General features: G+C 37.1%; 1 protein-coding gene across 1 annotated transcript in view; it reads right to left on the bottom strand.

Annotated features, from left to right (window-relative positions):
* The window catches only part of LOC109439478 (disintegrin and metalloproteinase domain-containing protein 32-like), a 121038-nt gene that overhangs the window by 77035 nt on the left and 16243 nt on the right, over positions 1-27760 (bottom strand). Inside the window, exons 3-5 of the mRNA XM_074331501.2 lie at positions 10718-10779; positions 8240-8315; positions 3112-3188 (exon numbers count right to left, since the gene is read on the bottom strand). Of these exons, the coding sequence (XP_074187602.2) occupies positions 3112-3188; positions 8240-8315; positions 10718-10779 (215 nt within the window). The remainder of the gene's footprint in view (positions 1-3111; positions 3189-8239; positions 8316-10717; positions 10780-27760) is intronic.

The raw sequence follows: 27760 nt of genomic DNA, 5'->3' as shown, positions 1-27760 counted from the left end.
AAGGAGAATTGACTCTGGAAGGTGAACACACAATGGGATTTATAGATGATGTAATACAGAATTGTACACCTGAAATCTATGTAATTTTACTAACAATTGTCACCCCAATGAATTTTAAAAATAAATTTTAAAAAAAAGGATAAAAATCATATGATCTTATCAATAGATGCAGAAAAGTATTTGACAACATACTACATCCACTTATGATTAAAATACTTAATAAAATGGTTATAGAAAGAAAGTACCTCAACATAATGAAGGCCATATATGATAAACCTTCAGTTAATATCATAATCAATGGTGAAAAGCTGAAAGCTTTTTCTTCAAGATCAGTAAAAAGACAAGAATGCCCACTCTCAACACTGTTATTGACCATATTATTGGAAGTCTTAGCCAGAGCAATCAGGCAAGAGAAAGAAAAAAATGCAGCCAATTTGGGAATGAGGATGTCAAACTGTCACTTTTTGCAGATGACTTGATTCTTTATGTAGAAAACCATAAAAATTCCTCAAAAAAAAAAAAAAAAAAAAAAAACCTTAGAAACAATAAACAAATAAAGTAAAGTCACAGAACACAAAATCAACGTACAAAAATCCATTGCATTCCTATATATTAACAATAAAATTGCAGAAAAAATGAATAAAACAATTCCTTTTGCAATTGCTACAAAAACGAAGAAAATACCTAGGAATGAAAAAAAAGGATGTGAAGAAGCTCTACACTGAAAACTACAAGACATTATTTTAAAAAATGGAAGAAGACTCAAAGAAATGGAAAGCTATTCTGTGTTCATGGATTGAAAGAATTACCATAATTAAAATGACGATATTACCCAAAGCAATATACAGATTTAATGCAGTCCGCATCAAAATCCCAATAGTATTTTTTAAAGAAACAGAACAAAAAATCATCCGATTTGTATAAAATCATAAAAGACCCCAATAGCCAAAGCAATCTTGATATAAAAGAACAAGGCTGGAGGATTCACACTTCCTGACACCAATTTATACTACAAAGCAACAATAATCAAAACAGCATGATATTGGCAGAAAAACAGACACAGATCAATGGAACAGAATTGAGAACTCAGAAATAAACCCATATACATATGGGCAATTAATTTTCAAAAAAGGAGTCGAAAACATACATGGAGAAAAGAAAGAATCTTCAATAAATGGTGCTAGGAAAATTGCCATGTGTAAAAGCTATACGTAAAAGAATGAAAAAGGCTTCTATTAGTCACCATCCACCAAAGTTAAGTCAAAATGGATCAAAGACCTAAACATAAGACTTGAAAAAATAAATTGCATGGAAAAAAATATAGGTACCAAACTTATGGACCTTGGTCTTGGAGAGAAGTTTATGAATTTGACCTCAAAGACAATGAAAGTAAAAGCAAAAATAAATGAATGGGATTACATCAAACCAAAATGTTTCTGCACAGCAAAAGAAATCATCAACAAAACAAAGAGGCAACCAGCCAAATGGGAGAAGATATTTGTAAACAACACCTCCGATTAGAAGCTAGTATCTAAAATATATAAAGAACTCATACAACTCCACAACAAAAAAAAACAAAAAATCCAATTTAAAAATGTGCAGACGATCTGAATAGATACTTCTCCCAAGAAGACATACCAATGACCACGGACAAATGAAAAGACACTCAATGACCAGCTACTAGGGAAACACAAATCAAAAAAACAATGAAATATCACCTCACACCTTTAAGATTGGCTATTATCATCAAGACAAGTAATAACAAGTGTTGGAGAGGTTGTGGAAAAAAAGGAACCCTCATACACTGCTGTGGGAATGTGAATTGGTGCAGCCACTATGGAAAACAGTATGGAGTTTCCACAAAAAAATGAAGAATGGAATTACCATATGACCCAAAGAGGGATTGGGTCCCAGCAATCCCTCTTTTAGGTATCTACACAAAAATCTGAAAACTTTTATCCATAAAGACATATGAATCCCTATGTTCAGTGCAGCATTATTCACAGTGGCCATATTCGATAGATGATTAGATAAAGAAGTGGTGTGTGTGTGTGTGTGTGTGTGTGTGTGTGTGTGTGTGTGTGTATAATATATATATATATATATATTATATATATATTATATATATTTATATTATATATATATTATATATATATATATATTAGTTAGCAATAAGAAAAAATGAAATACTGCCATTTGTGACAACATGGATGGATCTTGACATTATTGTGTTAAGAAAAACAAGTCAGACAGAAAAACTCGAGAACCATATCATTTCACTCATATGTGGGACATAAAACTGAAAGCAAGAAACTAACAAGATAAACAAAAACTCATAGACACAGACAATAGTTAGTGGTTGGGGGAGGCAATAGTGAGGGCAAAGGGGGTGAAATATATGACGAAAGAAAAAGATTTGACTTTGGGTGGTAACCACAGAATGCAATCATATGTAGATGATGAATTTTAGAATTGTACACTTGAAACCTATATATTTTTATTAACCAATGTCACCCAAATAAATTTTAAGAAAGAAAAGAAGGATCCTATACTACAAAATGAGAGTGAAGAATTTCCTGACAGAATGGAAAACTCTCTAAGTACTAAGGAGGAAACACTACAATTCTTACAGAGTTTCAGATATAATATTATTAGAAAAATGAGTACTATATTAATTATTATTTGTTTATGTACAATTTTCTTCTCTCTCTGAAGATGATTTTCCTTGAGAAAAAGCATGACTTGTTTACCTTTATTTCTCTTTATATCTCTAAACACTAGCCTTGTAGCTGGGTAATGGTAGGTATCAAAAATACTCTATTTGCTGTAAAATGAGCAACTCTAAACTTAGCTCCTCAAACTTGCTGTAGTCAAACACATTCAACTGTCATTTCTGTAGTTAAGCAAAAAACATGATATAAAGCAAGGACACCAGGAAATCTAAACATTCAAGGAAATTAGAAATTATCTGATCAGTGAGAAGAATATAGCTGAATAATCTCCACATGGGAATTTTCTTCCAGCTGCATACTTAATATCAACATAGCATATTCACTCTAGCCAAGTATCATAACTATGATGTTCACAAATCAACAGTAGAAAACACATAACCTCAGTCCTGAGCATGTGCTGAGTGTGACGACAGAATTCGGATATCCTTCAATGTATCCTTGGTAATAGCATTGAGTCTAGAAAAGAAAACAGGTAAGGTGGTTATTTAGGAATTGACCAAACTTTCTAACGATTTCTTACTTGACAGAACTTTCTGAATATTTTTCACAGGCTACAGTTTATATCAATATAAATAAAGCAACATTTAGAAAAAAGTCTGCCCACATTTGCCACTTTTACTACATTAACTACTCTTTCCAGATTAATACTTGGGTTTATTATTTTATACCCTGCTTCCAAAGTTAAACCCATATTTTCAGTAAAATTATTTTCCAATATATAAATTTAGGTCACCAATTAAAAAGACAAAGACTATGAATCTGGATTTGTTTTTTATGTTTTTTAAATCATTTTAATTTTTCAATTACAGTTGAAATTCAGTATAATTTTATATTATTTTCAGGTGTACCACATAGCTAGACATTTACGTAATCTATGAAGTGATTCCCCTAATTACCCACCTGTCAATATGCATAATTATTACAATGTTATTGACTATATTCCCTATGCTGTACTTTACATTTCATTTCATGATTATTTTATTACTACCAATTTGTACTTCTTAATCCCTTCACCTTTCCACCCAGAACTCCAACCACCCTCCCATCTGGCAACCATCAGTTTATTCTCTGTATCTACAGAGGCTGCCAAAAAAATGCATCACATTTTAAGAAAGGAAAAAACTATTAAAATTGTAATATTCAATATATACCAACAATAAAAGATGAATGCAAGTCACATTTGACTTCTGCAATTACAAGAGGTGCTCAAAGTGGTTACCAGCATCCAGACACTTCTGATTACAGCAAACTACTGCTTGAGCGATATTGACCAATGTGTCCACTTGTATACATTTTTTTGGCACCTCTGGTATGAATCTGTTTGTTTTGTTTGTTAATTTGTTCTTTAGAGTCCACATATAAGTGATATCATATGGTATTGTCTTTCTCTGACTTCTTTCACGTAACATAATACCCTCTAGGTAAAACAACAAGTGTTCATGAGGATGTGAAGAAAAGGGAACTCTCATGCACTGTTGGTGGGATTGCAAATTGGTGCAGCTGCTATGGAAAACAATTTGGAGGTTCCTCAAAAAACAAAAAATAGATCTTATGACCTAACAATTCTACTTCCGGGTATTTATCCAAAGAAATCCAAAACACTAATTTGATAAGATATATGCATCCCTATAGTCACTATAGTTCTATTTACAATAGCCAAGATATGCATATGGAAGCAACCTAAGTGCCCATCAATAGACGATTGGGTGTTATATATTTCTAAAAACTTGTGAATTTCTCCTAGGTTATTTAGTGAAATATGGTCCTTCATTCTTGTATGATCCTTTGTATTTCTGTGGTATCCATTATATTATAACTTCTCCTTTTTCTTTTTTTTAATTTTAATTAAAGTTTACTGGGGTGACAATGGTTAGTAAAGTTACATACCATCTTTCTCCAAAAATAAGACTTAGCTGGACAATCAGCTCTAATGCGTCTTTTGGAGCAAAAATAAACATAAAATCCGGACTTATTTTACAATAAGACCGGGTCTTATATAATATAAGATCGGGTATAATATAATATAATATAATATAATATAATATAATATAATATAATATAAGTACCGGGTATTATATAATATAATACCAGGTCTTATATTAATTTTTGCTCCAAAAGACGCATTAGAGATAATTATTCGGCTAGGTCTTATTTTCGGGGAAACAGGGTAGGTATCAAGCATACAATTTTTTAATACATCATCTATATATCACATTGTGGGTTCACCACCCAGTCTCCTTCCATCACCATATGTTTCTGATTTTGTGTCTTTACTCTCTTTTCCTTAGTGAGTCTAGCCTGGGATTTGTCAGTTGTATTAACCTTTTCAAAGAACCAGCTCTTTGTTGTATTCTTTTTTCTATTGTCTTTTTTCTCTATTTCATTTAATTCTGCTCTGATTTGCATTATTTCCTTCATTCTACTGATTTTGGGTCTCATTTGTTCTTCTTTTTCTAGTTCTTTAAGGTGTAATGTTAGTTCGTTTATTTGGGATTTTCTTTTTTGAGATAAGCCTACAATGATATAAACTTCCCTCTTTTTACCACTTTTGCAGCATCCTAATAATTTTGATAGGATGTATTTTCATTCTCATTTGTTTTGATGTGTATTTTGATCTCTTATATTTCTTCTTTGACCCAGTCGTTCTTTAGTAGCATGTTGTTTGATCTCACGTATTTGTGGTTTTTCACGCCCTCTTTTTGCAGTTGATCTCTAATTTCAAAGCATTGTGGTTTGAGAATATGCTTAGTATGACTTCAATCTTCTTGAATTTGTTGAGGGTAGCTTTATGCCCAACATTTGGTCTATCTTCGAGAATGTTCCATGTACACTAGAAAAGAATGTAGTCTGGTGTTCTGGGATGAAAGACTCCATAAATGTCAATTATGTCCATTTGGGCTAATGTGTCATTTAAAGCTGATATTTTCTTATTGATTTTCTATTTGGATGATCTATCCATAGCTGTCATTTGGGTATTTAAGTCCCCTACTATAATTGTGTTTTTGTCAGTTTCTCCCTTCAGTTCTGTTAGTAGCTGCTTTATATATTTTGGTGCTCCCTGACTGGGAGCATTACATTGATAAGTGTTATGTCTTCTTGTTGTATTGTCCCTTTATTATTATGAAATGTCCATCTTTATCTCTTGTTACCTTTTTTATCCTGAAGTCTGTTTAGTCGGATATAAGTATGGCTATACCCACTTTTCTCTGGATGTCATTTGCTTGGAGTATCAACTTACATCCTTTAAGTTTGAGTCTATATTTGTCCTTGCAGCTGAGATGTGTCTGCTAAAAGTAGCATATTGTTGGCTTTTGGTTTTTGATCCAATCTGCTACTCTGTGCCGTTTTATTGGTGAGCTCAATCCTTTTAGATTTAAAGTGATTATTGATATATGAGGATTTCCTATAGCCATTATATCTTTTATTTTCTGGTAGCTCAGTGTCTCCATTGTTTCTTTGCCGTTGTGTTTCTGTCTTGTTGCTTTAGTTTGGTGGCATTCTATGATTTTTCTCCTCTGTTTCCTCTTTTTTTCAAGTTTTGTGTCTCAGTTCTGGATTTTTTTTTTTTAGTGGTTATCATTAAGTTTATATAAAAGAAAGTTTCGGGGGTGGGGATAAGGGGAAGGTGAGAGGTTTTTGGGAACGTACAGAGGGATAGTGGATGGGGGAGGGGGGTTCACACAGTGTGAGGGATATAAATGATAAACGTCTAAGTTTTGCTTTGTCTTGTGCACCTGAAACTAATTAAAAAAATAAATAAATAAATAAAATTAAAAAAAAAAAAGTTTCACTATATGAGTATACAATAGTCCTTTTTCTTCAGCATGCTTATTTCCATTCCCCTTTGCAAATTCATACTTTACTCTCTCCCCTTTTATGTTTTTGTTGTCACAAATTATCCCTATTTATGCTGAGAACAATATACTTTAAAAATGTAGAATACACTTTCTTTTTCAAGAACATGGAACATTTACAAAATGAAACCATATTCTGGCTATGAAGAATGAGAACAAATTTTAAAATGAAATCATACAAAATTTGGTCTCTGACTACAGTACAATTAAGCTAGAGGTTTATCAAATATCATCACAAAAAAAGTAAGATTATATAATTTCCAAGATTCAATAGTGCTATAACTTTTGATAGGAATCAATGTAAGGCTTCTTATTCAAACACTTGCTTATGATGAAACTAAGTGGAGGAAAGAAGAAACAAGAAAATGAAACCGATGGTCCTATCCAATATAAATGAAGTATTAGGTTGGTGCAAAAGTAATTGCGGTTTTTGCGATTATTTTTAACCAATTGTTTTTTAATTACTTTGGCAACAACCTAATAACATGGTGTCTAATTCTATATTTCAATAAATTTTTATTATATGCTAACTATATGCCAGGTATATTTCTAGGAACCAGGGATACATCAGTATATACACCAGACAAAAACCCCTACCCTCATGAAGATTATATTTCACTGGAGAAACAGAAAATAAATAAATAAAATATATGATACATCATATATTGATAACCATTATAAAGAAAAACAAAACAGGTAAGGGAAGGGTATTAAAGGTAAGAGTGCAGTTTAAAATAGGGGTTAGTCAAAGATTGATGGGCTATTTTGAGCAAAGAGCTGAAGGAAATGAGGAAGAAAAGCATGTGGATATTTTGGAAAAGAATAAGCATCTGGATCAGAGGAAATAGAAAGTCCAAAGTTCTTGAAAGGAGAACATGTCTGGTATGTCTGAAGAACAGCAAAGAGAGAAATGTGATTGAAACAGAGTGAGCAAGGTAGAGAATAACAGGAAATTAGATCAGACAGGTAAAGAGAACCAGATTATATAAAGGCTACAGGATATTGAATGACTTTGGTTTTCACTTTGTGATCAATAGGTGGTCATCCCATGGAGAGTCTGAGCAGAGTAGCAAGATGATCTGGTTAGATTTTAACAGGATCGATCTGGTTGCCACATTGAGAACTGACTGAGGGGATGGGTAAGGTGTGGAAGCAGGGAGATTATTCAAGAAGTAACGGCTATAATACAAATTAAATATGATTTTTAAATACTTAGAAAAGAGTGGTGTCAGTAGATGAAGACACCAAAAGAGAGTGGATAATCTAATGGGTAGATTCAACAGGATTTCTTGATGGATGGAATAAGGGGTTTTTAAAGAAAGGAAAGGTTTTTCAATCTATGATTTTGTGTCCAGTGATATTTGCGTTTGCTTTAAATATTTTTCAATTTATATTCATGTATTCAACAAAAAAATAATTAATTAATTAATTAATCAAATGGTATTTCTGTTCTAGGCAAAGTGGGAAGTGCTAAGTCAATACTGTTTGTCTTTAATTTCCCAAGATTTCAGGAAAGCATAATAGCGGGGAAACTGATGCAATAAATGGATCCCTTAAATATATCCCTTGTGAATAGAGACTTCTGTATTAGGAAAGCATTTACTCAATGTAATAAAGGTTTTAAAAATATTTAAAAGGGAACTTAAATCTTACCTGAATATTTGAAGAATGAGAATTCACAGATCCTTGATTATACAAATAAACCATGAAATTATCTGCTAAAAAAAATCTAAATGTAAAAAAGAGTGACAGAATTTTAAAAGTTATTCTTTTTGAAACATATAAAGCAGTGGCCTGCAAACTAACATGCTCAGGCCAAATCTGACCTACCCTCTGTTTTTTTAAAATAAAGTTTTATTGGAACACAGTCATACCCATTTAGTTATGTATGGTCTATGGCTGCTTTCCTGCTACAACAGCAGAGTTGAGTCATTTTGACAAAAATAGGCCCTCAAAGCCAAAAATATTTACTATCTGGGCTTTTAGAGAAAAATTTGCTAACCCCTGACAAAAGTAGTATTTTCTTTTGATATATATGCAATTTTTATTCAAAACAACACACATTTACTCAAAACAATTTTCCTATCTTAATGAACTCCTTTAAAGAAAATAAGAAGGGACTATAAGACGAAAGAAAAGTATTTTAAAAATTACAAAGATATGAATTGAAGGTAGAATTATGCGAGTTGTCTGGTCTTTCATTCTTTCTAAATTTTATTACCATGCATGCATGTTACCTTTACAATGAAGTGGAAGAGTAAAGTGTAAAAGTCATATTAATCTGAACATAGGTACTAAAACTACAAATCTAAGTTCAATCTTCTCTGGTACCATTCTCTGTACTTATGCTATGTTAGTTAGAATTCTTCATCTCTTGCTTACTCCTCAATCCAAAGTAATATAACTAGACCACCCAAACTAGTTTCTGTTGGGAATCCTCCACTAAAACTGATCTCATATAGATTACCAGTGACCCCCTATTTTCAAATCCAAAAGGCAGTTTGAAGTCAAGTAAACTACTCTAATGCACTTCATATTGCTGACCACATTCCCCTTCTTTAAACCATCCACTTTTCAACTTCAATCTTACTATGTCTCCCTGGTTTTTCTTACATCTTTATGTCTGCTTCTATAAATCCTTTAATCTGGATCCTTGTTTCTTCACTTAAATGTTTCCATGGCACTCATTTCTGGGTTTGTTTTCCTTCTCACCTTTAATATTCACCCCCACCTCTATAGACTTATCTTGTTCATTTCTGGTGTTTCACTTGTACCTACCATACATAAAAAGATGGCTTTAAAACCCACACTTCTCTCCCATGTGCAAAACCAATTCCAATTGCCTACTAGACGTTTCTCCTGGGACATCCCACACGCACTTTATATACAACCTCCCCAAAAATGAGCCCATATTTGCCGACTCAGATCTGCTCCCCTTCTCCTTCACCGCCCCACTAAATCTCTGCCACCACTGTATCCAATCTGTTAGCTAATCTTTTTCTGCCACCTCAGGATGTCTCAAAAAAAAACAAAAAACACACACACACAAAAAAAAAACCCTACCTCTACATGTAGTTCTGCTTCTCATTGTTTCTCACTGAAGTTACTTGCAATAACATAATTGGCATTATACTGTCATAATCATTATGCATGTGATTTCTCAAAACAATATATGCATGTTCTCTCTAACTCCCATGCTCCAGTCCCTATTTTCTTACCACTATTCATAGGCCTGATAAGATGTTCAAAAGCACTGTGAGTTCTCTCACTTTCCGTCTTATACACTTGAAAAGTTCTTTGTGTTGTCATTTACCATATTCTTCTGTCTACAGGAATAGGTTACCTCTTCTTTTATGCAGTACCATTCTTTGGCATCTTACACAATGAATCACTTGCTTACACGTCTCTAAGAACCCTCCCCCCCCCCCAGCCAAAGAAACCTTTGTTTCTTCTTTCTTAGAAAGCATTCATCTAAGTGTATTCTTCTTTCTCTATCCACTGTTTTTGAAAAGTTATTTACACTTACCACATTTCTCACAATTCACCTCTCCCTAATTCCATGTAGTCTAGCTCTATACCCAAAATTTAACTGAAACTGTCCGCTTGAAAGTCACTTCTAAGCTAGCTTTTCTCAATGGGGTTTTCATTAGAGAATTAAAACCTACAAAAAGTTATTTCAATTATTGTCTCAATTCTCTGAAGGATGATACATAGCTAGTACTATTTTCCATAAACTATTCACTAGCTCCCACAGAGTGTATGATCTAATTTCTGTATTAACTCCTTTACTCCACATCCTTGACCAAATCTTAACTGATGCAATCAATTACAGATTTATTTCTTATTTTGACATGTGATTATACAGGTCCTGCTGGTTCCATCAACTTAATATCATATAGATTAATCTTCAAGAGGTGAACACCTATTTTTTCTGTTCCTGATTCACAAAAGACTACTTGAGGCATTAAGACCAAAAATTTAGTTAATTCACAGGGGAGATTATGTTCATCTGAGACATCTAAAAATGTCATTAACAACTACACTTATTATTTTTAACAGTCCATTCTTATTGTAAGTAAACAAATTCATATAAATAAAATGAAATCTAAAACTAAAGAATAAAAATATTACCTTTGCTTAAGGTGTACAGTATATGGTTTCTCATCTATTGGAATAATATAGGATATCTGCTCCTAGAGAATCCAGAACAACTGAGAGTGAAGACAAATGTAATAGAATAAGCAAAACAACAATTTTATATCAATTAATCCCTCTAAACAATGCTTAAAATATCTTGATTAAATTGTCTCAGACTATGTGTGATTTAAAATCTGTAACAATATATCAAAAGTTCTGACATTTACTTATTATATAGTACATTCTATTTACACAAAAATGAGCCCAATCTAATGATTTATACAGTTTTAGCAATCTATATGTAACTGAGATTTAAGCTCTTCTGAAAGAAGAGACTATGTGCTATGTCATAATGTCTAGTCAGGTGGCATCATTGGGATAATAAAATATATCTATATCAGTGAAGCTTACTCCATTTGCCACAAAAATTATTTTAACCATTTTCCCAAAATGTATTGCCTATTTCCCATATTTTTAAACAGAAGATTCTTGAACAACTTGGGTATTGTTTTTGACTCTATCACTACTATTCTCCAGTTAAAACATGGATTGCAATGAGTTATAATATCAGTAAGTCGGTAGACCTGAGTACTGAGATTTTATTCAAGAATAGAGAACATGTGCAAAGCAAGACTGACAGCATCATAGAAAACTCAGTAAAGGCATATAAAAACCAAAAGACACAAATACCAGAACACAGAAGCAGGTAAGCCTTCTAGGATCTGTAACAATAAAAAGTATCCAGGAGACTTTGCAAATCAAAAATACAATGCAATAATGTAGGGTGTTAAAAGGTCTGACAAATGGTCAAAAACAAAACAAGAAGGTTAACATCACTGGTGATAAGTTGATATTAGGTACCCACTGCTATGATTTGATGAGAAGAGCACTTTACAGTAATCTTTCCTAAAACTCATAACCTCAGCCTAATAATGAGGAAACATCAGAAAAATCCAGATTGAAGGACATTCTGCAAAATATCTGACCAATATTCTTTCAAACTATCAAGATCATGAAAAATAAGGCAAGATAGAGAAACAGGGCAAAGGAGGGGGGGCATGATAACTAACTGCAATGTAGGATCCTCTGTAGGCTCCTTGAACAGAAAGAGTACCTTTGTGGAAAAACTGGTGAAATCAAAATAAAGCCTGCAGTTTAGTTAATAGTAATTTATCAGTTAATTTCTTAGTTTTGACAAGTGTAATCTGTCAACATAGTTATATAAAATGTTATTTTAGGAGAACTAACTAACCAGTTTCCCCCACTACAAAGGGGAACTCTCTGTAGCATCTCTGCAATTTTCTCTAAATCTATAATTATTCCAAAATTTTAAGTTTATTTTTTAAAAATCAAAACCAGAAATAAATTGAAGAAAGAGAGGATGACGTCATAAAAATGGAAACGTGACGTAAGTCTCTTGAAATCTCCCCTGGAATTTACAACTAATCGAACAGCTATAACTGCACAAAGGACTCCCTGCACAGCAGACAGGAAAGACTAAGAGTCTCACTACTGAATACACCTAAAGGTGGGCAAATTGCAAAAGCAGGGGAGGAGGGAAGGGAGAGGTGCGGAGACAGGGGCGGCGTTGGCACAGGACGCAGACCTAGCTTAGTGCTTCGAGCTCGCTGCATCCTGGAACTACCGCAGCTGCGGGAGAGGGAAGAACTCGGACTGCCAGGTCTCCACTTATGGCCCACAGGGCTGAGGGGACAGCAGATAACATGGCTGAACGCAACGCTCACGGCAAAGACCTCAGAGCAAAGACTGAGGGAAGAAGGCTGAAAACAGTGGTTTAAGCCCTCACTGCCAAGCAGAAAATGGAAGCCTTAGGCACTGAGCCTAGCTGCCCACTCCTTACCCTCCCAGAGCTCGGCCAGTCCCCATCTGCCCAGTGCCAGAGCAGAACAGTAGCAGTGTCAGATCAAAAGAACAGAATATTTGCCGTCCTGAGAATTGTGATCCACAGACAGGACTCACAGCCCAACTAGTTCCGGCAAAAGAGAGAGAACTCTGGAAGCAAGACTGGCTGTGCTGGTGGTCGCTGCCATTGCTCTGGGCCAACTCCCACAACCCAACCCAACCCTGTCCCCACCCATCTGGGCGGATCCCTACAGTAGTAAACAGAGCTGCTGAAACACACTGGCTCTGAACCTGGTGCAGGAAGAGCTTTGGAACTTCAGAAGCTCTCCACATCCCCCAACAGAGGCGGAGCCCTATGACCCAGGCAAACTGTTCACAGAGGAGAAGCCCACCTTCCAGGGAATCCTCCCATTGTGTGAGAAGCAGGAATAGTGCAGAGAAAATATAACACTACAGTGTGAGAGAGAATAAAAGGCTGCAGTAGGAGAGAAAATAAAACATTCTTCCAACACCTAATGGAAAACAAAAGGAAGACCTCTTTCTATCAACCTGTTGCAGAACCCACTCCTGTAGATGTCTAGGAAGAGAAATAATAAATCATTAATTGTCATGAATAACTAAGATAACAAGACATCTCAGAAAGAAAATGACAAGTATCCAGAAAATGAACTTAAAGACATGGAAATATGTGACTTAATTGACAGAGAATTCAAGACTGCAGTTCTTAAAAAACTCAACAAGATGCAAGAAAATACAGGCAGTTTAATGAACTCAGAATCACAATCAAAGAACAAAATGAACTTTTACCACAAAGATTGAAATTTTAAAAAAGAAGCAAATAGAATTTCTGGAGCTTGAGAACTCAATAAAAGAAATGAAGAATGAAATAGACAGCTTAGGTCGTAGAGTTGACCAGATGGAGGAAAGAATCAGTGACATCGAAGATAGAAATCTGGAAATGACATGGATAGAAGAAAGAGACTTGAGACTTAAAAGAAATGCAAGAACTCTACAAGAACTTTCTAATTCCATCAGAAAGCAATATAAGAATAATGGGCATACCAGAAGGAGCAGAAATACAGAAGGGAACAGAGAGTACATTCAAACAAACAGTCAACGAGAACTTCCCAAAATGTGGAAAGAACTGGATCCTCGAATCCAAGAAGAAGAAAATAGAACACCTAATTACCTCAACCCCAACAGGCCTTCTCCAAGGCACATTGTATTGAAGCTGTCAAAAATTAAAGACAAAGAGAGAATCCTCAAGGCAGCCAGGGAAAAGAAGACAGTGACCTACAAAGGAAAGCCCATTAGATTATCATCAGATTTTTCAGCAGTAACTCTATAAGCCAGGAGGGAGTGGAATCAAATACTCAAACTATTGAAAGGGAGAAGTTATGAGCCAAGAATAATATATCCAGCAAAGATACTCTTTAGATATGAAGGAGGAATAAAGACATACAGAAGCAGAGGGAATTTTCGAACACATGACCTGCACTACAAGAAAATACTGAAGGAGGCTATTCAACCTTAGGGATTTTGTAGAAATGAAAACGTAAAAGGGGGAGAGTAAAGGCCTGAACCAGAATATGGGAATGGACAAAGTAAGCATGCTGAAGAAAATGGAATACTCTAAATATGAAACTTTCTTTTACATAAACTTAATGGTAACCACTCAAAAAAAATGAACTGACATATACACTGTAGTAAAAGAAGAAACAGAGGGAAAAATTGTCATGTCCCGCACGCTGAGGGTTGTGGGGAGCGAGGAGGGCAGCACAGGGTTAAGAAATGACAGTAGCCATGAATAGAGTGCAAGCGGGGCCAAGGGGCTGCAGCCTCAAGGACTGTCCCCAAATGGGGCCTGGCCCCAAATCAGGCCTACGCACAGTTTTTATTATTTAGGTGGGGAAGTAACGGAGATAAAGCTTGTCAATCTCAAGATCTGTGAATCCCATACATTATAATAGGAAACTGATTCAAGCCAATCACCTTTGCCTGCAGGCAGCAGAACCATAGGTCTCAGGATATATGTACTTCCCCAAAGGACAAAACCTTTATGCATATGAATAAATGGAGAGCACATCATTGAATCTCTTCCCTTTGCAGGTTATGGGAAAGAATGTGGCCACAGAAGCAGAGTCTCACCTTAGCCGGGGGAAGGTGGGGGGCTGTGCCCACCTCTGTGAACCCCGTGGGTTCTCCTATTGGTCCCCACTCAGCTGTGCCTGGCTTGAGTTGTCTCCCCCCCCCACCCCGTGGGGAATCTTACTCATCATAGGCTGACCAGCCATCTTTCTGGGGCCAAACAGGGAGACATAATGTGCAAGCACAAAGGTGAAGCAAAGTCCCTGAAAGGATCTGTCTCACAGACTCTCCTTTCTTTAGGGGCAGGTACAAGGAGACAAATGGGTAGGCTGCTGTGTGGCGACAAAAAATTATCGAATACCACCAAACAGACAATTGACAACAACAAAAAGGCAAAGAAACAATGGAGACACAGTCTTACCAGAAAACCAAATATAAAATGATAGGAAATCCTCATATACTAATAATCACCCTAAATGTAAATGGACTGAACTCTCCCATAAAAAGGCACAGAGTAGCAGATTGGATCAAAAAACTAAACCTAACCATATGCTGGCCCCAAGAGACACATCTCAGCTACAAGGACAAACACAGACTCAAAGCAAAAGGGTGGAAATTGACACTCCAAGCAAATGGTATCCAGAGAAAATAGGTATAGCCATATTGATATCAGATGAAACAGACTTCAGGATAAAAAAAGGTACAAGAGACAAAGATGGACATTTCATAATGATAAAGGGGACTATATACAACCAGAAAACATAACAGTCATCAGTATTTATGCCCCCAATCAGGGAACACTGAAATATTCAAAGCAACTATGAACAGAACTAAAGGGAGAAATTGACCAAAAAACAATTATACTAGGGAACCTAAATACATCATTGACAGCTACAGATAGATCATCCAAACAGAAAATGAATAAAGAAATAGCAGCCCTAAATGACACATTAGATGAAATGGACGTAATTGACATTTATAGAGCACTTCATCCTAGAACATCAGACTATGCATTTCTTTCTAGTGTACATGGAACATTCTCAAGGATAGACCATATAATAAGACATAAAATTAGCCTCGGCAAATTTAAGAAGATAGAAATCATACCAAGCATATTTTCTGATCACAGGGCTTTGAAATTGGATATCAACTGCAAAAAGAAAGAAGAAAAAAAAACACAAAAACGTGGAGATTAAACAACATACTTTTAAGAATGACCGGGTCAAAGAAGAAATAAGAGGAGAGAACAAAAGATACATAGAAACAAATGAGAATGAACATGCATCCTACCAAAATTTGGGGGATGCAGAGAAAGCAGTGTTAAGAGGGAAATTTATATCATTACAGGCCTATCTCAAGGAACAAGAAAAATTCCAGATAAATAACCTCACGTTACACCTTAAAGAACTAAAAAAAGAAGAACAAATGAAACCCAAGGTCAGCAGAAGAAAGGAAATAATATAAATCAGAGCAGAACTAAATGAAATCAAGAACAAAAAGACAATAGAAAAAAATAATGTGATAAAGAGTGGGTTCTCTGAAAAGATTAATAAAATTGACAAATCCTTGGCTAGACTAACTAAGATAAAAAGAGAAAAGGCATGAACAAACAAAATCAGAAATGAAAGAGGGATAGTTACCACGGATGCCACAGAAATACAAACGATCATCCAAGAATACTATGAAGGATTATATGCCTCCAAATTCAAAACCTAGAAGAAATTAACAAGTTCTTAGAAACATATTGGCTTCCTAGGCTGAATCAAGAAGAACTGGAAAATCTAAATAGACTGATCACCAGTCAGGAAATTGAATCCGTCATCCAAAACCTTCCCAAAAGTAAAAGTCCGGGACCAGATGGCTTCACTAGTGAATTCTACCAAACCTTCAAAGAGGATCTAATACCAATCCTACTCAAACTCTTCCAAAATATTGAAGAAGAGACAATACTCCCTAACTCATTTTATGAGGTCAACATTACCCTGATACTAAAACCTGGTAAGGATTACACAAAAAAAGAAAACTACAGTCCGATATCTCTGATGAATACAGATGCAAAAATTCTAACAAATCAAATGCAACAATGCATTAAAAAGATTATTCTTCACGACCAAATGGGGTTCATCCCAGGGGCACAAGGATGGTTCAACATACGCAAATCCATCAAAGTGATACATCACATAAACAAAATAAAGGACACAAATCATATGATTTTATCAATAGATGCAGAAAAAGCATTTGACAACATACAACATCCATTTATGATTAAAACACTTAATAAAATAGGTATAGTAGGAAAATACCTTAACATAATAAAGGCCATATATGACAAACCCTCAAATAATCTCATAATTAACGGTGAAAAACTGAAGACGTTTGCTCTACTACATTCAGGAACACGACAGGGTTGTCCCCATCACCTCTGCTTTTCAACATAGTGTTGGAAGTCCTTGCCAGAGCAATCTGGCAAGAAATGAAAGGCATCCAAATTGGGAATGAAGACGTTAAATTGTCACTCTTTGCAGATGACATGATGCTATATATAGAAAACCCTAAAGATTCAACCAAAAAGCTATTAGAAACAATCAACGAATACAGTAAAGTTGCTGGCTACAAAACCAACGTACAAAACTCCACTGCATTCCTGTATACTAACAATGAAATCTCAGAAAAGGAAATAAAAGGAAAAAAAATTCCTTTTACAATTTAACAAAAAGAATAAAAAACCTAGGAATAAACTTAACCAAGAATGTGAAAGACCTATATGCTGAAAACTGTAAGATACTCTTAAAAGAAATTGAAGAAGACACAAAGAAATGGAAAGACATTCCGTGCTCATGGATTGGAAGAATCGACATAGTTAAAATGGCCATATCACCCAAAGCAACATACAGACTTATGCAATCCCCATCAAAATCCCAATGGCATTTTTTAGAGAAATAGATCAAAACAATCATCAGATTTGTATGCAATCCCAAAAGACCACAAATAACCAAAGCAATCCTAAAAAAAAAAAAGCAATGCTGGAGGTATCACACTCCCTGACTTTAGCTTGTACTACAGGGCTACAATAATCAAAATAGCATGGTATTGGCAGAAAAACAGACACACAGATCAATGGAACACAATTGAGAACTTAGAAATAAACATACATAAATATGGACAGACAATTTTTGACAAAGAAGCAAAAAGCATACAATGGAGAAAAGACAGCCTCTTTAGTAAATGGTGCTGAGGAATTGGATAGCCACGTGCAAAATAATGAAACTGGACTGCTATGTGTCACCATGTACCAAAATTAATTCAAAATGGATCAAAGACCTAAGCATAAGACCTGAAACAATAAACTGCATAGAAGAAAACATAGGTACTAAATTTATGGACCTTGGGTTCAAAGAGCACTTTATGAATTTGACTCCAAAGGCAATGGAAGTAAAAGCTAAAATAAATGAATGGGACTATATAAGAAACTGAAAACCTGCACAGCAAAAGAAACCATCGGCAAAGTAGACAGGCAACCAACTGAATGGGAGAAGATTTTTCCAAACAGTGCCTCTGATAAGGAGCTAATATCCCAAATATACAAGGAACTCATACAACTCAACAACAAAAAAACAAACAACCCAATTGAAAAATGGGCAGAGGACCTGAATAGACATTTCTCCAAAGAGGACATACAAATCGCCAATAGACATGAAAAAATGCTCATCACTAAGCATCAGAGAAATACAAATAAAAACCACAATGAGATATCACCTGACCCCAGTCAGAATGGATATCATCATCAAGACAAATAGTAACAAGTGTTGGAGAGGCTGTGGAGAAAAAGGAACCCTCACACACTGTTGGTGGGAATGCAGATTTGTACAGTCGCTATGCAAAGCAGTGTGGAGTTTTCTCAAAAAATTATGAATAGAATTACCATATGACCCAGCAAGCCCCCCCCTGGGTATCGACCCAAAAAATCTGAAAACATTTATCCATAAACACATATGTGCTCCAATGTTCATTGCAGCTTTATTTACGGTGGCCAAGACATGGAAACCAAAATGTCCTTCGATAGATGAATGGATAAAGAAGTTGTGGTATATATACACAATGGAATACTATTCAGCAGTAAGAAAAGATGAAATAGTACCATTTGTGATAACATGAATGGATCTTGAGATTATAATGATAAGCGAAATAAGTCAGACAGAAAAAGTAGAGAACCATATGATATCACTGATATGTAGTATATAAAACTGAAAACAACAAAAGAACAAGATAAACAAATGAAGGAACAAAAACTCATAGACAATAGTTAGGAGTTACCAGAGGGTAAGAGGGGAGGGGGGCTCTAATGTAGAAGAGGGTAAACGGGGTCTAATGTATGGTGATGGAAAGAGAACTAACTCTGGGTGGTGAACACACAATGTGAGATACAGATAATGTATTACAGAACTGTACACCTGAAATCTATATAACTTTACTAATACTTGTCACCCCAATAAACTTTAATTTAAAAAAAAAAAACTGTTGAAATTTATGACTGAAAAATTAACAATTTAATATTTTTGTGTATTACTTTTATATATTAAATGTGACAGCTAAAGAAAGAAAGGAAGAAAGGAGGAAGGAAAGAGGGAGGGAGGGAGGGAGGGAGGGAGGGAGGGAGGGAGGGAGGGAGGGGAGGGGAGGGGAGGGGAGGAAGGAAGGAAGGAAGGAAGGAAGGAAGGAAGGAAGGAAGGAAGAAAATGAGAGACATAAGACAGAGATACCAAACATAAGATGCTGATACTGAAGCAGCAGCATGTTCTAGCTTTAAATTTGTACTGGTGAAAAAACAGTCCCTTAGTGAGCCTGATCTGAATGTAGTATCCGAAACACAGATGCCAGAGGATCCTTATCTCTTTATAAAGCGGACCGGAAGGGCAAGTTCCCTAAGCAGTTCCTGAATGAATATTTTTATCAAAATAAAAACTTAATAATTATTAGGATTTTAGTGTACCAGATATATTTACTTCAACTGTACTTTCATTATGGGAGTTAGCGTGAAATGCATTCTATTTTCAAACTATACAGATAAAATTAGCTAGATCTGTAAAGAATGTAAAGGTGTTGATTAATGGAGGCCAAAGAGAATTTACTAAACAATACTGGTAAATTTGTTTTTAATTTTTTAACAACAGATTTTTGATGACTAAGAAATTCTGTCCCTTCTGGAACTTCCCTCATATAATTTCCCAAATAAGTTTAACAGAATGCTATTTGTGAAGCGTCAGAATAATTTCAACAGTTTCAGAAAACACTTTTCCTGAACACCTGCTCAAATAGTTCCAAAATCACTCACCTTCATAAAATATATTTTAGTAAGGGTCTAGAATCCCTATAGACCTTTAAACATTTGGGGAATCCGAAGTAGATTTATCTGAATTTAAAATGACCTATATTGACAATTCATTTTTCTGTTTCACAAAAACTATGGACTGGTTGGATAGTGTCTTACGTCACGTTCCCTAGAAACAGAGTCTAAAACAAAGCTACCTTTATAAGTGCTGTACTGAGGCAGAGCTCTCAGGAGGAAGCGTAAGGTAGTCAGAAAAACAAGACAGGGAGGAAAAAGAAGCTAAAGCAGGTATGACTTCAGGTCAGTTCTGCCTTAGCCTGATCCCCTGGGGGAATTCTAGTGCATAAATTTGCCTGAGTCTTTTTCACTTTAAGGCAAGGGAGCTGAGCTTTTGTACCTTGTACCAATTAGCCTTTGGCTGAAGGGCTGCCTGGATCATGAGGATAGGGAGTAAAATTCTCAGGCAACTCCAGGGAAGATAATTCAATAACTGCAATTCTGCAGAGAAGATTACTAACTCTTTTTCTTTTCATATTTATATAGTTAGTTAGTTAGTTAGTTAGTTAGTTAGTTAGTTAGTTAGTTAGTTAGTTAGTTCAGGTGTACAAAGCAATGTAACAGACATTTACACCCCTCACAAAGTGATAACCTCCCCAATCTATTACCCCTCTGACATTGTATACAGCTGTTAGTTACAATAACATTGACTATATTCCCTATGCTGCATTCCACATCCCGTAACCATCCCATACATATATTTAATTATAGTTGACATTCAATATTATTCAGCTTCAGGTGTACGTCAAGTGCCAGGGAATACACAACCCAAACTTACAAAGCAATTCTTGCCAGGGACTGGGCTGGAGGCACACCAGCAGCCCTGCCCTAGCAGCTCATCTTGATGCCCTAATTGACACTCATCATCTCCCTGCTCTACCGTCTCTTCCAGATTGTCCTCACCCTCAGTCATCACATCTTCTAGGTGGGTAGACTGACAGGGTGACCGGATCATCCCTCAGGGTTCTAAACCCCCGTTATTTATCAAGCCACACTTGCTATATTTTCCCATTTACAGTTAAGAGCAGGCAGGGCAATTTTAAGCAAAGCCCCAGTGGATCACCTGAGTGCCAAACTCTTGCCTCCTGTCCTCCCACATTACTCAGCAGCACCCTAACTCCTCATGATGATCACAGTACCTTACCCTGCCAATATGGCAATTTCTTTTCTTTCCCTTTTTTTTTTTTCTGGCTTGCTGTTCTGTCACAAAGAGCCAAAAATGACCCCATGGCAGCTGTAGTTGTAAGTTTAGCGGGAGGTTTACCCTGTTCCCTGGTAGAAGCATCTTCCCACTATGATCCTGAACCCTTATACCCACAAAGCATAATGTTATAGGTAATGGAATAAAATACACTCAAATTGTTCACTGAAATTGATGGCGAGTAGGGGCACTTCTACCACTTTGTGGTCCCTGAACAATATTCATTTGTTTAATGTATAGACTACACTCTATAGTACTCCATCCTTGCAATTCTCATCTCCAAGCTGGACTTTAACTGTGTTTAGAGGCCAATCTGTTACTCTATTAGGCAGGCTGTTACTGGATGATGCCTTATGTGACAGGGATGAGTGGGTCCTATGGTCATATACCCACTGCCACTTTATTTGTCATAAAGTCGATCCCTTGACTTATCCTTTGTCCATAGATCAGTGAATAATAGTGCTGGTCAATGCACTGTAGAGAGTGCCATGGGCCAAGTTACTCTGGGCAGGTAAGTCCCAAGACTTACCTGTATCAAGAACAATATGTATCAAGAACAATATGCACAAAGCCTTGCTCCTTCTAGAATGGAAAGAGTCTAATGTAACCAACATGCTAAAAGAAACAAATGGTTGATCTCCTCAAGTGATGGTACCATTATCTGGGGCTTAGCATCAATCTCTATTGCTAATAGTTTGGACAATCAGAAGTGGCAGTAACTACCACCTTGGTAAAAGTGAGCCTAAGCTGTTGGACCCATGCATAGACTCCTTCACCACCACCACAGCTACGTCATTCATGAGCCCATTTGTGCAAACACTGTGGCAGCTGAAGACAGAGGCTGAGTTTCACCTAATGGAAGCATCATCCATTCACTCGCTTGTTTTATAACTCTTCTACAGTAGGTGCTATCTGGTATGCATTAGCTTGCAACACAAGATCTCCATACTTTTTACCAACTGTCATAAGTCTAGTCACATGCCTCTTCCCCAGGTGCCTCAATCTAACCTTCCAGTCTTACCCTTTTCAGGAACTAACAAAACAGCCAAACCATTCACCACAGCTCATGAGTCCATGTATGTATTTTTATCTTGGCCTACTTTCTTCTCAACACAAAGTGGATTACCAGGTGTACCAACTGAGGCTCTCCTGCTGGGAGGATTTCCCATATCCACTGCCTTTAAGGGCCAATGCTGAGTGGAGCAGTAGTGACATAATAATCCAGTTTTCGTTTGTACCAACATACCAAGCTAACTTATTAAAGAACAAACTCAGTTTATGTTTTCTTCTTTCATTACATGCTTATAGGGACCCCTCATGAGTCCACAAGTATGAACTAAGAAAGGCATTCATGCCACAATAGGGGAATGACATGAAGCCCTAGTCATGCAACATACTTGTGCCCACTAGACCTACTCAGATGTATGGGATCTGACAATTAAGATCACGAACTCATCTTAGAAAAAGTGCTACATACCTCATTGCTGAACATTACTATAGTCACGTTCGAAGTACTCCCCTTGGGAAGCCATGCACAGACACCAGCACCTGGTCCACCCTTCAAAGCAATTTTGGAACTTTTTTACTGGAATAGCCATCAGAGCTGTCATTGTATTACACTTGATGTCCTGAATGCCATCAAAATGTCTTCCTCTCAATATTTCCTTTACTTTGGATAAAGAAAAAAGTCATTGGGGGCCAAATCAGGTGAGTAGGGAGGGTGTTCAAATACAGTATTTGTTTACTGGCTAAAAACTCCCTTTGATTTTGTTCATTGGTGAGCTCCTTCAGTACCATTTCTGCACACACCTTTCTCATGCCAAGATTTTTAGTTAAGATTTTCCTGTTTCTCTATCCATGTTAACTTGATCTGCCATGCTTCTCACAGTTAGCCCATTATTTTGATGCACAATTCAATGAATTTCTGCAATGTTTTCATCAGTTCTGCTCATTACTGAACACCCTGACCTCTCTTCATCAGTGACACATTCTCTCCCCTCAGAAAAACATTTAATCCATTTGTACACTGCTGTTTTCTTCATGGCATTATCCCCAAAAACTTGGACTGATATGTCTCTGATTTCACTGCCATTCTAACAAGAAATTTAATGTTTGTTCTTTGCTCTAATTCAAGCTCAGACATTCTCATGATGGCACACAAAAACATGCAACAATAATGAACACCACTCAGCAAGATATCGCCATAAGTCGACACGAACACAGCTGTGAGACACAGATATACCAAGGTTATGAAACCACACCGAGCTGTTTGTACAGTGCTGCCAATGTAAACATATGGTGGCAAGTTCGTGAACTCAATTGTCAGACCTTGTATTTCCCTTGGGCTCAGGTAAATTTATGATCTGAAGAATCTAAGAACTCCTGTTTGTGATGGGTAGTTCTGGCTGCAGAGTCATTTACTATCTCATGGTCTGATTCTCAGTCTATATCAAAGACCAACAGTGTACGAGGAGCTGCTTTTTGAATGATGTATAGTTCTCTGATGAAGACAATATGGCCTTGCTCCAGAAGCCCAAAATACTGCACCAGAACTCTCCTATGGAGGCTTGCCTGAAACTCTACACAGCATCTATTTATACCATGAATAAGTCTAGTACCATGGGGTCTGCTGGTTCATATAGCCCAAGAAGCAGGGATGCCAACAATGCAACCTGGATCTAATACAGATTTCTTACTATGGACTCCCCTTGAAACTGGCAGTCTTCTAAACCATTCAGTAAATGAGTCAAGCTAGTATCCCTAAGGGCAAATTATGCTGTCTCCAAAACCAAGAGAGACTTACCAACTGAGTCTCTTTCTTAGTGATAGAGGGCTCAAGGTGCAATTATCTATTCTTTATTTTAGAGGTAATGTGGCAGCATGCCACTGACCACCAGACTCCTAAAAATATCATTGACGGATCAGATGCCTGAATTTTTATAGACTACATTCGCACCCTCATGTTTTACCAGGGAATCTGGAATGCTTGTGAATTGCTTAAAGTCTAATTAATTTATGTAATGGGTATAATGAACCAACACATGTTCTGTGAAATGTCCAGATGATCCATATCCTTTTGATTATATTATGACAGAGAACAGAAGAATGAATATGGCGAAATCATGAATTTAAATAGTTGTCAATCCCAGGCAAATGTGAATTTCTTTTGATCTATTTCCTGAGATATTGAAAACTCATCAACCAGGTCAATAGCACTTACCTCTAAAGTTCAGAAATTCTTACAACTAAGCCCTGTGAGTTCAACATAAAACTTCTAGTTACAAGAAATGAGGCACACTACCAAGCAGATCCTCTGGCATTCACACGTCTCTTTAAATTAATGATTACGTAGCTTGAGTCTGTAATGTTCTCTTTTCAATGCATTAATGATACTGATCAATAGCCATCAATTCTACAATCCTCATAATTACCATTTCCCCTGTAATTGTCAAACATACGAGCTACTGCACTAGCCAGTACATCAATTCCAACTATTTACCATCACAAGTCACTACATCTGAAAGTCTTAGTATTTTCACTGCTACACATGTTACAAATTACCAATTTTCTGCTTGTCACCAGTGACATCACCAGCTGAATGGTGGGTAATCTAACTGCAGAATCCCATTCTTAGAGTTGGCTTCCTAATACCACCCCAATTCTGACACCAACCATCTTAGCTGAATTCATAGGAAACTGAGTTTGAAATGAGAATTATTTTGCAAGTGACTTAATGAACAAATGCTCTCAGGAAAAAACCTATGGGAGAGTGAGGGCAGCAGAATTGGCAAGGGTACAAGTTAAACATCAGTAGAGTTTCCAGTGAAGTCTAGATTCAGCCTGATGTTATAGGAAGCTCTGGAGAGGAACTGTACTACAGAGCCTACCATGCCTGGAGGCTTTAAAATTGGAGTTTGTGAATCCTCACACTTTTCAGTCATTGGCCCCTGGAACGCTGGATGAGGTAGCTCCGATATCCCAAGGCAAACATCTAGGGAAATCTGTACGGAGCCATTAGCAGCAGCTAGATGATGGGGGAAATGAACCAAACTCACAGATCAAGGTAAAACATGGGCAGTGTCAGTTGTAAAAAATAATTTAAGGAATAAAAAAAAATCCCCCTTATATTGGAAAGACTTATAGGCAAGACAAGATCATGATGACAGTGTAAGCTTTAGAACACCAAATCCCTTCTAAAATCAGATAGGGCAACTAGAATATTAAAAAAAAAAAAAAAAAACATATTTAGAATTTTCATCAAGGAATCTTCATAAACCAAAGATTATGGTACGGGAGGAGGGGGCAGAGGAATGCAAATCAAAGACAATAGGAGAACCAACAGAAGAAGATCTATATAACATCGGCTGTTTAGCAGAGAGAAAATACAGGGGAGTTCTAAGATTTGTAAGAATACAAGGACTCAGAAATGATCAATACTCTCAAAAACGTGAAGCCACACTTAATGGAAAGCTTCAGTAAGCACAGTTACCTGCAAAACTGTGACACAGCTCAAGAAGAATCCAAGATGGCAGAGTAGATAAACACTGTGCCTGCCTCCTTCCATGACCACATTAAAATTACAACTAAATTATAGAATAATCAACCTGGAGAACCATCTGAAGACTTGCTGAATAGGAGTCATATAAATAATGACATAAAGAAGATAGGTGGACACGCAAAACGAGCTGGCCCCACACCCACGTTTGGTAGTTAAGAATTAAGAGGGATATCTCAGTTGCAGAGGTCCCTCTTGGGGAACAAGGGATCCCAGTTCCACACTACGCTCCCCAGCCCAGAGCACCTGTGCCAAGAAGAGAAGGCCCACAACATCTGGCTGTGAAAAACAGTGGGATTCCATCCATCTGGGTGAGACAGAAGACTGCTGGAAACCCAGGCATACTTAAAGAGCCTACACACAGACTCTCTAACTAGCAGGTACTCACCCTGGGCTCCAGTGGAGGGACAGCAGCTTGGGAAGTGCCAGAGACATGTAGGAAGAGATTGAATTGTGCGGCTTCAGGACAAGGGCCAGAGGAACAGCCACCCTCATTCTGTGCAGCCTACAGGTGAGTGCCATATTTCCTGTGTTGAACCCTCCCCCACATGTGGCCAAATCTGGATCAGCACTGGCATGGTGAAATCCACTCATTCCACCCTGGTGACTCCCTGACACCCCACCTTACCCAACTCATGCACTTCCAGACACACTTTCAGTAGCAGGCAGCCAGCCCCAGCCTGCACTGCAGTCTTTTTTGAACAATTTTCTGGGTCTGTGGACCCCAGTAGGGCAGCATTTGGCCTTGATGTGCTCTGAGCCTTTTGGTGAATGGCCCCAACTCATCACTGGTGCCAAACCTGAATCTCCGTTAATCTGGTAAACATCATTAGCCTCACTCTGGTGAAATCCTGTGGCCCCACCTTACCCAACCTGTGTACTGCCAAGGCTCTTTCAACAGCTGAACCTTATGGACAGCTAGCAGGTGGCAGCAGGCCTTGAGGTGCACTGGGCCTTTGGCTGAGCTTCTGGAGGCCTGGTACTGGTGACTGCCAGCCTCAGTTCCCAACATGGTCTCTCCCAGGTACCTCCAGGTCCAGTATAGGCAGCAACCAACCACAGATCACTTTGTAGCTCCGACCAGGTACCCTTGGATGAGTCACAGGTAGCATCTGATCTGGGTTTACACAGGAGCCCCTCCCAAGATGCCCCAAATCCAGCACACCAGTGGCTAACTCCAAACCACAACAGAATACCACCCAATTAGCCCCACAAGTGGCACACCCAATGAGTGGTCTCAGCAGGCACCAGAGCCTACTGGGGCAAATCCCATTCTGTGGGGTCAGCCGCTGCACAACAACTGGTACACTGTGGTCGTGGCCAATCCTCACAGCCAGTAAGTAAGCATAAGGATCAATCCAACCAACTGATGTGCCAACAGCAAGCAAGCTTCAACTACAACAGGAGGGCACACACAACCCACACAAGGGACACACCAGGAACATCTGGCTCAGGTGATCAGGGATATCACACCAATTGGCACCTACTACATAAGGCCACTCTACCAAGACCGGAAGACATAGCAGCCCTATCTAATACATAGAAACAAACACAGGAAGGCAGCCAAAATGAAGAAACAAAGAAATATGTCCCAAATGGAAGATCAGATCAAAGATCCAGAAGAACTAAGCAAAATGGAGACAAGCAATCTACCTGATGCAGAATCCAAAACACTGGTTATATAAATACTCAATGATCTCAGTGAGAATTCAACAAAGACATAGGAAACATAAAAGTGGAGACAGAAAACATAAAAATAATATGAAGAATACAAGAACTGAAATGAAGAGTACATTAGAAGGAATCAACAGCAGATTAGATGAAGCAGAGGATCAAATCAGCAATTTTGAAGATGAGGTAGCAGAAAACATACAACCAGAACAGAGAAAGACAAAAGGATCCAAAAAATAAGGATAGTTTAAGAGGCCTCCAACATTTGTATTA

This window comes from Rhinolophus sinicus, chromosome 16 (genome assembly GCF_057876585.1).
Source record: "Rhinolophus sinicus isolate RSI-liver-muscle chromosome 16, RSI-T2T, whole genome shotgun sequence".
Lineage (NCBI taxonomy): Eukaryota > Metazoa > Chordata > Mammalia > Chiroptera > Rhinolophidae > Rhinolophus > Rhinolophus sinicus.
Note: the sequence above shows the minus strand (reverse complement) of the source record. Positions and strands in the feature narration are given on the sequence as shown.